Source organism: Geotrypetes seraphini, chromosome 5 (assembly GCF_902459505.1).
Source record: "Geotrypetes seraphini chromosome 5, aGeoSer1.1, whole genome shotgun sequence".
NCBI lineage: Eukaryota > Metazoa > Chordata > Amphibia > Gymnophiona > Dermophiidae > Geotrypetes > Geotrypetes seraphini.
This window is the reverse complement of record NC_047088.1, coordinates 21,186,705-21,202,464: the sequence shown is the minus strand read 5'-3', so window position 1 is coordinate 21,202,464 and position 15,760 is coordinate 21,186,705. Positions and strand designations below refer to the sequence as shown.

The following is a 15,760-nucleotide window of genomic DNA, read 5'->3' as shown; positions in this document are numbered from 1 at the left end:
CCTGCCTACAGGACATGCCTCTAGAGGTGAGAAGGCCCATCCTGTAGGCAGCCAGCACCAGCAACCCCCTCCCCCCACACACACTGGTGGATCAGGGCCTTGTCTGGAGGGCATTCGTGCGTGGATATCAATATGATGTACATCACATATGCACATTACATCGTGTTGACGTCCGCGCACTTCCGGCTGCCTAAAGCCACGGGCACCGTGTTTAGGGTGCCGCAGCTTTGCAAAGTTTGAAAGACACTGTTCTAAGGGAAATGCGACTAGCTGGTTAACGCTTCCATGCCCATTCTCTGCCCTTGACACCCTCCCCCATATTTTAGAAAATAGAATACTGCAAAACACAGAAATGCATTTTGCAGTAGCCTGTTTTTCATGCAATAACCCCTAGATTTTAAATATGGCGCCCTAAGATCAGTGCTTACATTTAGACAGGGATCCAAGATGCATGTGCATTTGAATTAGTTACAGAGCTATCGATGGTGAAGTTAAGAGGCATTAAATCCTCTAGCTTGTAACTAAAGGAGGTGCGATTTGAGGAGAGGCCGGGGCGTTCTAAAAAGTCGTGCGCAGTTTTATAGAACAGCACCATTTATGTGCTGAAATGCTATACGTTCTGCACCAGCATTTACACCCGTTATAGTGGGAGTTTTAGTGATGATTTTTGAATGCCGTTTACTGAATCTAGGCCAAAGTGTGCTTTGGGACTTGGGTCCTAGAGTAAATTGGCTCCACAGAGTAAATGACCCCTGGAATGGAGTCAAAAACACAGGCAGAGCTGACAAGTTACTTAGACGGAAATGACTGAGCATGTATGGCTTTCATTTTCACTGTTCATGACCGTGTGTGCTGATGTTTTGATGGCAGTGTCTTCCAACCCGATCCTATAAGTGCATCTTACTGGTCTGGTGTTCAGACTATATACAGGTAGTCCCTGGGTTAAGAACAAGTTACGTTTTTAAAGTTGTTCTTAGGTCAGAATTGTATGTAGCTCAGAACATGTGGATTTTCAGCTTCTTGCTGCTTACCTCTGCTCCCAGCGGACAAAGGAGCACCTGTCCCTACCACTATTCCTTCTAAGGTATAGCATGCACAGCCACACACTGTTCTTAATGTGGCCATGCATCATTCCTGAATCTGCTACAGGCGAAGTGTAAGAGCTGTACTTAAGTCAGGCATTTGTAACTTGAGGCACTGCCTGTACGGAATAAGTATGCAATACAGCTGCTGACTTTTGAGTTGCAGTGTCTGCACATCTCTCTTGTACACAGCCATTGTGATTAGCCAGATAACCAGACTAGGTTAGATGTGCCTCCAGAACTGGGTTGGGGCCGTTTTCACCATAGGGAACTGTGAACATTGTGGTTTTAACTATGTAAACAGCTTTTTGTTTGTTTGATGGAAAGGCAGTTTATCAAGTATTTTAAAACATTAAACACTAGGAATGTCAGAATTACAGGGATCCAGAAAATCAATGTTTACATTTAGCAAACTTGTTAGAAAGTTACACTGATTTTTAAAACTTGAAATTCAAAGAATTTTTAGTACACAACACTGTCTACCACTGATCATTTTCCGTGTAAATATTCCACCAGGTATCCAGGATGGATGCCAGAGGTGTGGCTCTGTCACATCTTGCGCCCCTCTCTCCCGCGGAGTGTTGGATGGGTCAGCCTCCCAAACTCATTATCCAGTAATACCCTGCATTACATTCTGAAGAATGTCTGGCTGACGTTACATTCTTGGCTTTAATGATCACCCACTCATAGGCCTGAATCTGGAACACCAAGAAGGCGTAAGAAAACAACAGCTGTACTTGAAGACAAACACTCTCTGTCCTTTGAGTTTTGATGGTAGGTCTCTATGAGGAGGGGTGCGAACAGCGCTAACACTTGCATCAAACCAGCCGCGGGATTTCCACATAGCATTAACCAGTCGAATAGATCTGAGTATCTAAAGGTGATTTCTTATCATCATTATTTCAGTGATTTCTTAGCATTTTCAAATAATTATCCAGCCTAGAACTGAGCAAGAACGGTCAAGGCTTACAGAGTGGCTAGTGCATCTCCCTCCTAATCGAACACATTCAATATTTCAGCATATACTAAATATCACCTGATCATATCCTACCAGCTAAAGCCATGTGTACAACCATTCTGTCAGGGGAACATTTGGTCACTAAAGACCACTGAATGTAGTTCACCTATAAACCAATTTGAAGGAGCCTAGATTTACAAGACTAAAAAATTAGTGGATTAATAAGCTACTCCCTCACCGGTTCCCCAATTTGAAACAATGATTTTCCGATCTTTTTGTTAACCTGAGTGATACACGGTGCATCAAGTCTGTAGATGTGGTGGTTTCAAGGTCTTGAAACAACAAAGTCCAATTTTGTATTGGGCTTCTGTGTAGAAAAGGGAGTTCATGTTGAGACATTACAGTTAGCGAAGTATTTTACAAAGGCCTGTTGAATAAGGAGCATTTTGTAAAATACCTATAAGGCTGTGGGAACTACATGTGTATTTAGTGGCCCACACAGCAGGAACAGCTATTTTACAAAGAAACATGCTCAAAGAAATGAGTCTCAGCCACAAAGCTGCCACTTACGGGTGTAGGTAGCATTTCTGGAACTTATACAAGTAAATAGCAGATTTTGCAAAACTAAATGTATGAGGGGCCGATCAGGGAGCCCAGGTCCAAACCCCCCAACGTTTTGGCTTTTTGAGGTGGATTTAAGGCCAATTGACTCCTCACTGGCTCCTTGAACCCCCAAGGTCCAAAATGAGCAGTTAGTGCCTGTTCAAAGGAGATATAAATAGGGAAACTGTTTACAACATCAATGTATTCTCCATGCCCACACATGCTCAGGACCTGCCCCTTTGAAACATGTACATGCTGTGGATATACACGAAACATGGCTTTTGGAACGCACTAGGCAATAGAAGTATGTTCATTTACACACGTAAATGCCACCTAACCCTCTAAAATGATCTCCCATGTGCAATCTGTGATCGCTCTTGGGCTCAAGCCATTTGTCTACCTGATCTGCTGTAGACAATATAAGAATGTTGGAGAAAGTGAAATTGATGTTGGCACTTTTCAATCTATGGAGCTTGGGGGGGGGGGGGGAAAGAGGGTGGCTGGTTTTATGCTAAGATGCCACTTTGCAAATTAGGGTAAGTGACTGACTACCAGGCCTTACACAGTCTGTTTCTTAAACCGGCTACATATTCTGTTAGGGTAATAAAGGCTAGGATGTGTGCATATGTGTCACTGCTTTACACTGAGTCTTTCCACTCTTCTGCAACAGCGCAGTTCATCTTTGGTCTGTGGACCATACGCGACCATTCGTTTGTGTGTGGGAGCAGATTATATAGAGATATATAATCTGTTCTCACACATATACATATGTGTGTGTGTTTGTGTAATTATAAGTGGACCAGCCACCACAAACTTGCTTCCTACAGTCTCAGCTACAAATGATGAATGGAAAAATGCTTTTCTTGTTTTGAATAGGTGCATTTTCAAATTTCACTTAATATTACTGATAAAATAGCACACGTTTCCTGGAAATACCAGATTACACCCTTTTGTCTGCATTTTAATCACCTTTTCAGGCATCAGCTGGTGGCTGTCTGCATGCTAATCCTGTCCTTAGGATGAACGAGTACCTCGCCGCATCATAAATTATGCTGGCACTGCTGCGTCTCTGAACTTTCAAAAACCTCTGGAAATTCAGCAAAACTGAGATTTTTCTGCTCTTCAATTTACGCCTTCGCATACTCCTTCACTTGAGGCGTCAAAGCACCGCAGATCACTAGTAACACCACATTAAGTACATAATGAATTCACTGGAAGGTACAAATTCATTAATTTCACTTTCATATGATGGCCGTCTTAGACAGTGTAAACATGCAGACTTTCTTCATTTCCATATGTGTCTGTATTCTCAAATTCCAAAACAAAATTGCCTTTCTGTATTTGAAAATAACTTTCCTAATTCTCCTTTTTTATGTGTTGCCTTCTAACACACTGAGATCAACTATAGATGTTAGATTAAAGTTCATAAGAGCTTCTCCATCTACAAATAAATTAGCATAAGCACCGCCTATCTGATTTGACAACCTCTTCCGATGAGTGCACTACATTTGGTACAAATCCACTCTTTACCCCTTCCCAGCCTTCCTGGATAGTAATATCCCCCCTCCTAACAAGCTCATATATATCTCGAGTCAGGTCGGTAAAGGCCTTCTCCACGTTAATGGCATCCCGAGCCGACGTCTCAATATACTTCAGACCATAGGCCGCAGCCAGTTTCTCAGCCTCATGTCTGGTCACTTGCCGTTGTGTGTCAAGGTCACATTTGTGGCCCACCAAAACGAAGACAATCTGGAAAGGCTGTACATGCACTTTTGCCTCTTCTAGCCACTCATGGACATTCTGGAAGGATCTGCGGTTTGTAATGTCAAACAGGAGGAGGCCACCCACCGAGTTTCTGTAGTAGGCCCGGGTTATAGACCTGCAAGATAAAGAGAAAAATGCAAACAAGACGCAAGAGTACTGTAGTATATAAATTTCATGATCATACTTTGTACAATAGCAAATTGGGATCTCTGTTACATATAATCTGCATTATCTGTGAGTTGGTCACTCTACATCAGGGGTTCTCAACCCAGTCCTGGAGTACCTCTTTGCCAGTCAGGTTTTCAGGATATCCATGAAAGAAATTTGCATATAATGGAGGCAGTGTATGCAAATCAAGTTTATGCATATTCATAGTGAAAACCTGACTGATTAGAGAACCTCTGTGTTCATCTCATGCTTGTTTGAACTCTGTTACCATTTTCCTCTTCACCACCTCCCTGGGGAGCGCATTCCTGGCATGCAAATGTATCTCATGCATATTCAATATGGTTATCCTCAAAACTTGACTGGCTGGGTATGTCCTAAGCACTGGCTTGAGGACCTTCTCTTTATTTATAAAACACTACATTTTTGGCCAGTTGATGCTTGATTCGGTTCCTTGTGCCTAACACAACCGTGTCCTTCAAGTATTTGTAACTAAGCACATTTATTTAATTTTTAATTTTGCCAGCACAGAATAAGGGACAATAAATTAGGCCACTTAAGGGAAGAACCCAATATGGAAAAATTCAAGGGTAAACTAAAGAGCTTTCTCTTTAAAGATGCCTTTGTAAATTAATCATTTAGTCTTCTATCTAATTTTATTTTTTCTCTATAATTTTATTGAAGTAATTTTTATCTTCCCTCTCCTTATGCATCTCCCTTATTTGTTTCTATAACTTTTAAACAAATTGTAACTCTTATCCATCTCCTCCCTTATGTTCCTAGTTTCGTTAAATTTGTCAATAGTCTCGTTAGTCTTAGTTTTGTTATTTACTGTATTATTCCCCTTATTTTGTAATTTTTATTATTATGTACATCGCTTAGAATTTAGATTAAGCGATTAATCAAATTATTATTAAACTTGAAACTTGAACTTGAATAAATATTTGAACCGATGTACTCACATATTACTAAGTATCTTCATTAGGAACTTTTAGCTGGTATTTTATGTATTTAAAACATTTCTAACCTGCATAAACCTAAGCAATTTACCTAAAACCAAAAAATCAGCATGTTACTAACACACAGGTAAACAGAGAACTAAATCAAAAGCATTTACAACAGGGATCTTCAAAGTCCCTCCTTGAGGGCCGCAATCCAGTCAGATTTTCAGGATTTCCCCAATGAATATGCATTGAAAGCAGTGCATGCAAATAGATCTCATGCATATTCATTGAGGAAATCCTGAAAACCCGGCTGGATTGCGGCCCTCGAGGAGGGAGTTTGACACCCCTGATTTACAATCAGAATCATAATTCAGTCAAGAGAATGCCTCCACAAAGTTGTTTTCAGCAGTTTCTTAAATTGTTGAAGATCACAAAGCAGCCTCAACTGTCCTGTCAACTTAGTCCATAATAATGCTCCTGCATGGCCCACGGTAGTTGCACGGGATCCACTATCCAAGCTGGGCTTAGTGTTAGGTCCATTTTGTCCATGCAATAGTGCTTTTGGGAGGGTTCTGCTAATCTGGCTGGCTGTTTATCCAGCCACATAACTTTATTTGTGCAAACAAACCTATGTGTATAGGTGATGGTAAAGTCAGCCCAGAGGAGTAAGTAGAGGACTGGTCCTACCATCTGAAAATGAACAGTGGCTATAATATTGAAGGGAGGGGGGGAGGGGGAAGTTCCTGGGGAATGGAGGAAGCATTATAGATCAGCTTGAAGAGAAAGGATGAAACCCTATATACACAGGAGTCATCTTTAGGCCTCCGACACAAACAGAGAAGTTGGACAAAGAGCTGATTGCAGATAACCAAAAACAGTCTGAAAGGGGAGGTGCTCCTACTTGTAGATTTCAACCTTCCTGATGTGACCTGGAACATCTCGACCGCAGAATCGGAAAGAAGCCAAGAGATTGCGGATGCTCTTCAAAGCGTTATGCTCCGACAAATGGTGATGGAACACACGAGGGAAGTGACGATACTTGATCTGGTGCTCACGAAGGGAGACTGTGTGTCTATTGTCCAGTTGGGTATCCACCTTGGTAATAGTGATCATCATATAGTATGGTTGGATATAAGAACTAAGGTGGACTGTGGACATACAAAACTCAAAGTCCTGGATTTCAAATGAGCTGATTTCAGTAAAATGAGGGTGTCCCTGAAGAAACAACTGATGTGATGGGAGGATATAAGGGAAGTGGGAAGACTGTGGTCTAAGCTGAGAGGAGCTATTAAAACGGCAACTGAACTCTGTGTACGGAAAACTAATAAAAGCAAGAGCAACAAGACACTGTTATGGTTCTCAAAACAGGTGGATGAAAAAATAAAGCCAAAAGAGGTGGCATTCAAAGAATACAAAAGAACACAAGAAGAGAAGAAGGAAAGAATAGTGGATAAAACTCAGTGAAGAGAGAAATGTGATTGGTGAAAGTGCAGGCTGAAGATGTAAAAAGAGGAGACAAGACCTTTTTCATGTATATTGGAGAAAAGAGGAAGCCTAGAACAAGAATTAGAAACATGATGGCAGATAGAGGCCAAATGGCCCATCCAGTCTCTCAGCCGCAGCATCCACTATCTCTTCCTCTCCATTTACGTTAAGGCTCTTTACACCTGCATTGTGAAGTCAAAGGCTAAGGGGCTTATAAAATGAAAATATGTTTAAAAACCTATCTAAATTGGCAATTGGACAATAAAAAAGACAAGTCTCCAAGTACCGATAATCGAAATGGGTTTGAGACGTATCTAGAGGCAGCTTAGGCCTTTTGACTGCTGCTGTGCGCCCAGAGCGAAAAGGGGCATTTTTGGAGGAGTAGTTAGGGCGGGAGGTGGGCGGGATGTGGGCCGACCAAACTTGGTCATCCAGCAGCGATAATAGAAAGTTTGATGAGGTTGCCTGGATGGAACTTATATGTTTCCTCGAGAGCCAGAGCCAGGTCAGGTTTTCAGGATAGCCACAATAAATATGCATGAGATAGATTTGCATCTCAAGGAGGCAGTGCATGCAAATCCATCTCATACATATTCATGGTGGATATCCTGAAAACCTGACCTGGCTCCGGCTCTTGAGGACCGGAATTCCCTACCCCTGACTTAGACCAAGTCAAAACAGGTATAAGTTCTGGATCGGGCCACTGAGCTGATTGCAGCTGCCACGATCATCTCAGCGGCCCAGGCAACCAGCATCCCCCCCACCTCTGTAACGATCGCGGCAGGAAGGATGCCCAGTCCTTCACTGGAATGGCAGGCCTGCTCCTTCCCAGACATCTTGGGGTGTACCGGGGAGGGGCCTAAGGCCCTGAATGGCCCAGGCACTTAAGGGGGGGGGCCTTAAGCACCTGGGTCAACCAGAATCTTAGGCCTGTCTCCCAGTGCATTCTGGGATGCACTGGGAGTGGCCTAAGATTCTGATTGGCCAGATCCCCTAGGCCCCTCCTATGGGAGGTAGCCTAAGGGATCTGGCCGATGGCACCAAGATAAGTCATAGATGGTGGTGTCTCCCTTCCTTATTTCTTTTAATTTTGAATTTATTTCCAATTTTTTTCTGTATCTTTGGTTAGTTTTTTTTATTATTTATTGAATTTTCAAAATTACAAACAAGGAAACTTTACTTGAATACAGATTTAGTAGATGAAATTCACTGAACGTGAAATAAAGAAAAAAAAAAAATCAAGAAATTATGCTCATTATTTAGTCCACAAATTTAGAGATCCAGGTATTAGAAAAAAGTGAAAAACAGAAATAATAAAAAATCTATAGAGGATAGCATTGAAAACAATTTTTCACCTGTAAAGAAACACACTTTGCAGGAAATTTCAATATAAAAGATGCTCCCAAGGCTAAAATCATTGGTCTATATATCAGGAAATCTTTTCTTCTCTTTTGAATCATCTGAGATATATTGGGAAACAATCGAACTGATAAACTGAAAAGTTTATCATTCATATGTCTAAAGTAAGTCCAAAGTATCAAATCTCTATCAAACTCCAAAGCGAATGTCACGGAGTAGTTCTTTCAGTTATTACATCCAATGAATTCTCCAGAAAATTAGTCAAATTCATTTCATCACCTTCTATTCCCACTGTCCTAGTGGGAGTAGAACTCTCTTATTTCTTCCCCAAAGAGATATACTGAGCTCTAATTACTGGTGGTAAACTTTCCATTGGCGTTAACAAAATTTCTCTCAAATATTTCCGGACTATTTCAACAGCTGATATTATTGGAGATCTGGGAAAGTTTAATATTCTCAAATTATTCCTTTTCTGCTTATTCTCAATATATTCCAACTTTTTCTGGATATAAGCTATTTAATAATATCCACTTCCAAAATTTTAATTTGATTAATTTCTTCACATCTCACCATGGATATTTACCTGGGAGCTGATAGTAGCACAGTCATTTCTTACCAAAGTTACTGCTTTCCTATGGTTGGAGTCCATGACTTCTATAGCTCTCCACAGTTCATCCAAGTTGACCACAGCGGGTTTAATTAACTCTCCAAACTGGTCACTTTTATCAACGGAAGATGAACACTCTTCTGGCTCCACGGTGAGAACCGATGTCAGGGTTCCAGTGGGCTCCTCCAGGGCTTAGCAGCCTGTTACCTTGGGCAGACTGCACCGATTTACTCTCTGTGGAGCTCTCTCTTCCGGGTTGTAGAGGAGCCTGCCATTGATTCGGGATAAGAGAAACCCAATCCAAACTGAGGCTTGTAGAATTCGGCATGCCTCCCGAAGTCCGAGTTGTTTCCTTCCCTTGGCTCGGGGGTCTTCGATCAAACGTGATCTATATTAGATTTCTGGCGCTCCCGGACACCGGAAGAACTAGTGGGGTAGCTCCTTTCTTTTTCCCCATTTCAATGTGGTTTTAACTGCAACATGCTGAGGAAACTTATTAATTGGGCGGCACACAGCCTCTCCCGAATGAAAGACAGAGGTAAGGGGGAAACGGGAAAGACGGAGTTAGAGGAGAGTTCCACGTTGCATGTCTGTCCTCAACACCATCTTGGATCCATTTCTCTCTTTAGCTAGTTTTTAATCTTATAATTTTTCCTTTTGGCTCTGACTTAATTCAAATTGACTGGCTCAAACAGTGCTTTAATTTCCATCCTACTCTACCATGTCTGTACGTTGGTTCTGTGGCCTAACAGTTTTAACGGCAGTGGGCATCCTACCTACCTTGGAGCAATGACAGAGTTATTTCATAGAAACATAGTATATGATGGCAGAAAAGGGCTATAGCCCATCAAGTCTGCCCACCTAGTGACCCACCCTCAGACTTTATCCCGCTAGAGATCCCACATGCATATCCCATTTCTTTTTAAAATCTAGCACGCTGCTGCCGTTAATCACCTGCAGTGAAGTCCATTCCAATGATCGACCACCCTTTCGGTGAAGAAATACTTCCTGGCGTCACCATGAAATTGCCTGCCTTTTGATTTTAAGCGGATGACCTCTTGTGGTCGAAGGTCCTTTAAGAAAGAAGATATCGTCTTCCATCTCAATGCGGCCCGCGATATATTTAAACATCTCAATCATGTCTCCCCTCTCTCTACGTTCCTTGAGCGAGTATAGCTGCAATTTATTCAGTCTTTCCTCATATGGGAGGTTCTTGAGTCCCGAGACCATCCTGGTGGCCATTCGTTGAACTGACTCAATTCTCCGCACATCTTTTTGATAATGTGGTCTCCAGAATTGAACACAATATTCCAGATGAGGTCTCACCATGGATCTGTACAAAGGCATTATGACTTCGGGGCTCCAGCTGACGAAACCTCTACGGATGCATCCCACCATTTGTCTAGCCTTGTATGCAGCTTTCTCCACCTGATTGGCAGTTTTCATGTCTTCACTAATGATCACTCCCAAATCACGTTCTCCCCTAGTCCTAGCTAAGGTCTCACCATTTAGAGTGTAAGTTCTGCACGGGTTTCTGCTGCCAAGGTGCATGACCTTACATTTTTTAGCATTGAAGCCTAGCTGCCAAGTCGAGGACCAATGTTCCAATAAGAGCAGGTCCTGCTCCATACTGTCGGGTGAAGCGCTGTTACCTACTATGTTGCATAGTTTGGCGTCGTCGGCGAATAATGTTATTTTACCTTGAAGCCCCTGAGTCAGGTCTCTTATGTATATGTTGAAAAGGATCGGTCCCAAGACCGAGCCCTGTGGCACTCCACTGGTCACCTCTGATGTATTGGAGGGGGTACCGTTAACCACTACCCTCTGGAGTCTGCCGCTTAACCAGTCATTGACCCATGTCGTCAATGTTGCTCCCAATCCCATCGATGTCATCTTGCTCAACAATCTGCGGTGCGGGACGCTATCAAAAGCTTTGCTGAAGTCCAAGTACACGACATCCAGAGACTCCCCCATATCCAGTTTCCTTGTAACCCAGGTGATTTCGTCAGGTGATTTTGTTCATTTGTCTGCCGGTGTTTTGAGAGGTGCTGTGGCAATGGAGGATGGCTGCGGGGAGGTCAACTTCCCCTTGGAGCGGCTTGCCAGGGTGAGAGTGGGGCATCCCGATGGTCGAGGAAAATGCGGCCCTAGGGGGCTTCCAGCACGCCTGGGAGGGCGTAGTTCCTCCTCTTGATCAGTCCACTTGCCTGGAGGGCCCTGCAGTGGTCTGCTGTGAGCATTGGCTCCTGCCCTTGTAGGCCCGGTGATAGATGTGCACTGTTTGCCTGAGGTTGGGATCCTGAGACAGCCTTCGGCCAGCGAGAGATTGACATCAAGGGATCATAGAGTTTGATGGCAGAAAAGGGCCGGCGGCCTAACAAGTCTGCCCACACAATAACTCTCCCTCCCACAAGTCTACTCAAGACAAACCCCCCACCTGAAGTATCCATCTTTTAAGCAAAACTCTGAGGTACCCCCACCTGTTGGTCCCATCGACGCTTGAAGTCAAGCACGTTACTGGCCTCGACCACCTGGCGAGGAAGACTATTCCATTGATCACCCGTTCAGTGAAGAAGTATTTCCTGGTGTCACCATGGAATCTTCCCCCCTTAAGTTTTAACGGATGCCCTTGTGTCGATGTGGGATCCTTCAGAAAAAATATTTCTTCCTCCACTTCAATGCGACCCGTGATGTATTTGAATGTTTCTATCATGTCCCCCCTTTCTCTGTGCTCCTCGAGAGAATATAAGCACAGCCTGGTTAGGCGTTCTTCGTATGGGATGCCTTTAAATCCTGAAACCATCCTAGTGGCCATTCTTTGGATCGACTCCATTCTCTTCACATCCTTTTGGTAATGAGGCCTCCAAAACTGGACACAGTACTCCAGGTCTAATTATACAGATCATCTGCGGCCTACTTTCTCTCCCGTCCATCGTATTCTGCTACTCCCTTACACTGAACTGAGCCAAACTGAACTTTTATTTTGCATCATTTTTATTTTTTTCTTACATTTTGCTTTTCCTTCCCATTCTATTCTCTTTTATTGTGATTTGTTATGTTTCTTCTTTCTATTATATTCATATAGTCCCTACCATTCACTTTTTAGGCTACTGAGCATAGATTGTGATCACGTCTGGGATAGATAGGGAATAACTATGTCTCTTATTACCATCCAAGTTTCCAAGTTTAATTCAGTTTTGATTAATCGCTTTTTCTTAATTCAAAGCGATGTACATTAAAAATTACATTATAAACATGGTAATACATTGAGGATAGTTGACTAAACTTAAGACAAAAAATGACAATACTAGAAACAAATGGGAAAGAGAAGGCAAGAAGTTACAATATAAATTAAAGATGGGGATCACATTTAGGGAAGGAACATGAGGAAGGGGTGAAGCTTGGTCCTGAAATTGATTTATGATAAAATTATTATTAATTTATGAAGGCATCATTGAATAGAAAGGTTTTCAGGTTACTTTTGAATTTCTCTAGATTGACTTCTTGTCTCAAGTGGTAAGGTAAAGAATTCCAGGTTTGGGGAGCAGTGACAGAAAAAATATATTGGCGTCTTGTGTTTATGATTTTAAGAGATGGGATTGACAGTAGATGTTGGTCGGTAGATCTTAATGTTCTGTTCGTGGTGTAAGGGATTAATGATTTGTATATAAAAGCCGGAGTTTTGAGAGAAAGAGATTTGAAAGTTAGTAAGCTGAGTTTATAAATGATTCTATGAGTAACAGGAAGCCAATGGGCTTCCTTAAGAAGTGGAGTGACATGGTCGAATTTTTTGGCTTTAAAGATAAGCTTAACCGAGGTATTCTGTATGATCTGTAAACGTTTGATTTCTTTTTGAGCTATGCCTTTAAAGAGAGCATTACAGTAATCTATCTTGGATATTATGAGAGAGTGGATAAGAATATTAAGTGAATTATTGTTAAGAAATTGTGAAACAGAACGAATTTGACGAAGCCTGTAGAATGATGACTTAATGACATTACTGATGTGGTTATGAAAGGAAAGTTTACGATCGAAAATGACCCCTAATATTTTAATATTATCTACCTCTTGTATAGGATGATCCTTGATGACAATAGGAAATTTAAGCTTTGGGTTATCTTTCCAGGGAAAGAGTAATACATTAGTCTTATTAATGTTTAATGCGAGTCTATTATTGTTTAGCCAAAGATGTATTTTTTCTAATTTTGCATTGATCTCAGAAGTATCTGAAGGATTATCAATATCAATGGGGTGTAAAAGTTGTATGTCGTCAGCGTAAGCGAAGACATTAAAGCCAATTGATTGGCATAAGGTTAATAGTGGAGCGAGAAATATATTAAATAATAGAGGAGATAGTATGGAGCCTTGAGGGACGCCATTAGTTAAAGTAAAAGTATTAGAAGTAGTGTTGTTAAATGAAACTGATGAGGCGCGATCAGAAAAATAAGATTGAAACCAGGCGAGAACTTGATCTGTAATTCCTATTGATTGAAGTCTATGAAGTAGAAGTTCGTGATCAATTGTGTCGAAGGCGGATGAAAGATCTAAAGAGATTAATAGTACGGATTGATGATGGTCTAAGAAGTAATGAATTATAGTGGACATGCCTATTAGTGAGTGTTCGGTAGAATGATGTTGTCGGAAACCAGTTTGATTGGGGTTAATCTATCTTTAATGCTAACAATTTTTCCTTTGTTGTATTTTTTTTGTACACCGCGTAAAACCGAAAGGCATTTGCACAGTATATAAATAAAAACTAATTTTAGTTCCTTCAATATACACTACTCCCTCTGTATTCGCGGTTTCAGCATTTGCGGTTTCGATTATTCACGGTTTTTAGCTTGCTGGCTCCTCCCCCCACATTACATCAGCTTCCATAGAGAAATCGCTGATTCCAAGCATTTACAGAGAAAATCACTGATTCCCAGCACTTTGTTCACCGTGTTTTGCCTCTCCTTCAGAAACAGGCCAGGTGTCCCACCATGTTATTCACGATGATTTTTAATAGAAAACAGCAAATAACACGATAAAGTTATTTGCGGGTTTTCAGTATTTGCGGTTCTGTTAATCCCCTATCACAGCGAATACGGAGGGAGAAGTGTATACCTATTTTCTGATTCGAGATCCTCTGTGTTCATCTCATGCTTGTTTGAACTCTGTTACCATTTTCCTCTCCACCACCCTTGGGAGCGCATTCCTGGCATCAACCACCCTCTCCGTAAAGAATAGTTTCCTAACATTACTCTTGAGTCTACCACCCCTCAACCTCAATTTATGCCCTCTGGTTTTTACCATTTTCCTTTCTCTGGAAAAGATTACCATATTTTTCGCTCCATAAGATGCACTTTTTCCATCCCAAAAAAGGGGGTGCGTCTTATGGAGCGAATACACCTCAAATACACTGGCGTTCTGTTGCTGCTCATCAACCCCTCCCCCCCTCCCAGTGTTCTGCTGCTGCTCGCTACCCTCTTACCTGCTCGCTGCCACAGGAAAGGAAGAGAAGGACCGCCGGCGTGCAATCGGGCCCACAAGTCTTTCCCCAACATCTATTCTGACGTCAGAGAGAAGATCCTGGTCCAGTGATTGGCTGGCCTGGATCTTCTCTCCGATAAAAAAAATGGATGTCAGGAGAAGGCTTGTGGACCTGATTGCACGCTGCCAGCCCTTCCCTTCGTGGAGTTGTGGTAGCAGTGGATGAGCAGTGGACCAGAGAGGAGGAATTGATGATGCAGGGAGAAAGGAAGACAGGCAGGCTTCGGTGCGGAAGGGAGGCAGACTTCGGTGCGGCAGGGAGGGAGGCAGGCTTCAGTGTGGAAGGGAGGCAGGCAGGCTTTGGTGCGGGAGGGAGGAAGGGCAAAGGTTGGAATGCAGTGAGGGGGAGGAGGCACAAACTCGGGACATAGGAAGGAAGGAGGGAGGGAGGGAATAGAAAGAGACAATTGTTGGGCCTGAGGAAGAAAGAAAGAAAAAAACAAAAACAACTATCTAGTGCAACCAGAATCACCAGACAAAGGTAGGATTTCAATTTTATTGATCAAAATCTGTCTGCTGCAGTATATTTGTCTATTTTTCTAGGGGACTGGGTTAAGAGGCACAATTCAGAATCTTTTTTTCTTGGGTTTTCCTCCTCTAAATCTAGGGTGCGTCTTATGAAGAGAAAAATACGGTATGTTCTGCATTAATACCTTTCAAGTATTTGAATGTCTGAACCGTATCACCTTTGTTCCTCCTTTCTTCTAAGGCAGTGGTATCAAACTCAAACCCTTTGCAGGGCCACATTTTAGATTTGTAGGTACTTGGAAGGCCTCAGAAAAAATAGTTAATGTCTTATTAAAGAAATGACAATTTTGCATGAGTAACATAGTAACATAGTAGATGACGGCAGATAAAGACCTGAATGGTCCATCCAGTCTGCCCAACCTGATTCAATTTAAATTTTTTATTTTTTCTTCTTAGCTATTTCTGGGCAAGAATCCAAAGCTTTACCCTGTACTGTGCTTGGGTTCCAACTGCCAAAATCTCTGTTAAGACTTACTCCAGCCCATCTACACCCTCCCAGCCATTGAAGCCCTCCCCAGCCCATCCTCCACCAAACGGCCATATACAGACACAGACCGTGCAAGTCTGCCCAGTACTGGTCTTAGTTCAATATTTAATATTATTTTCTGATTCTAAATCCTCTGTGTTCATCCCACGCTTCTTTGAACTCAGTCACAGTTTTACTCTCCACCACCTCTCTCGGGAGCGCATTCCAGGCATCCACTACCCTCTCCGTAAAGTAGAATTTCCTAAC

General features: G+C 42.2%; 1 protein-coding gene across 2 annotated transcripts in view; it reads right to left on the bottom strand.

Annotated features, from left to right (window-relative positions):
- Positions 1-1,467: 1,467 nt before the first annotated feature.
- RAB39B (RAB39B, member RAS oncogene family) overlaps positions 1,468-15,760 on the bottom strand; it is a 53,705-nt gene continuing 39,412 nt past the window's right edge. For both annotated transcript variants that reach the window (XM_033946100.1, XM_033946101.1), the window contains exon 2: positions 1,468-4,522. In XM_033946100.1, the coding sequence (XP_033801991.1) occupies positions 4,096-4,522 (427 nt within the window). In that variant the 3' untranslated portion in view covers positions 1,468-4,095. The remainder of the gene's footprint in view (positions 4,523-15,760) is intronic.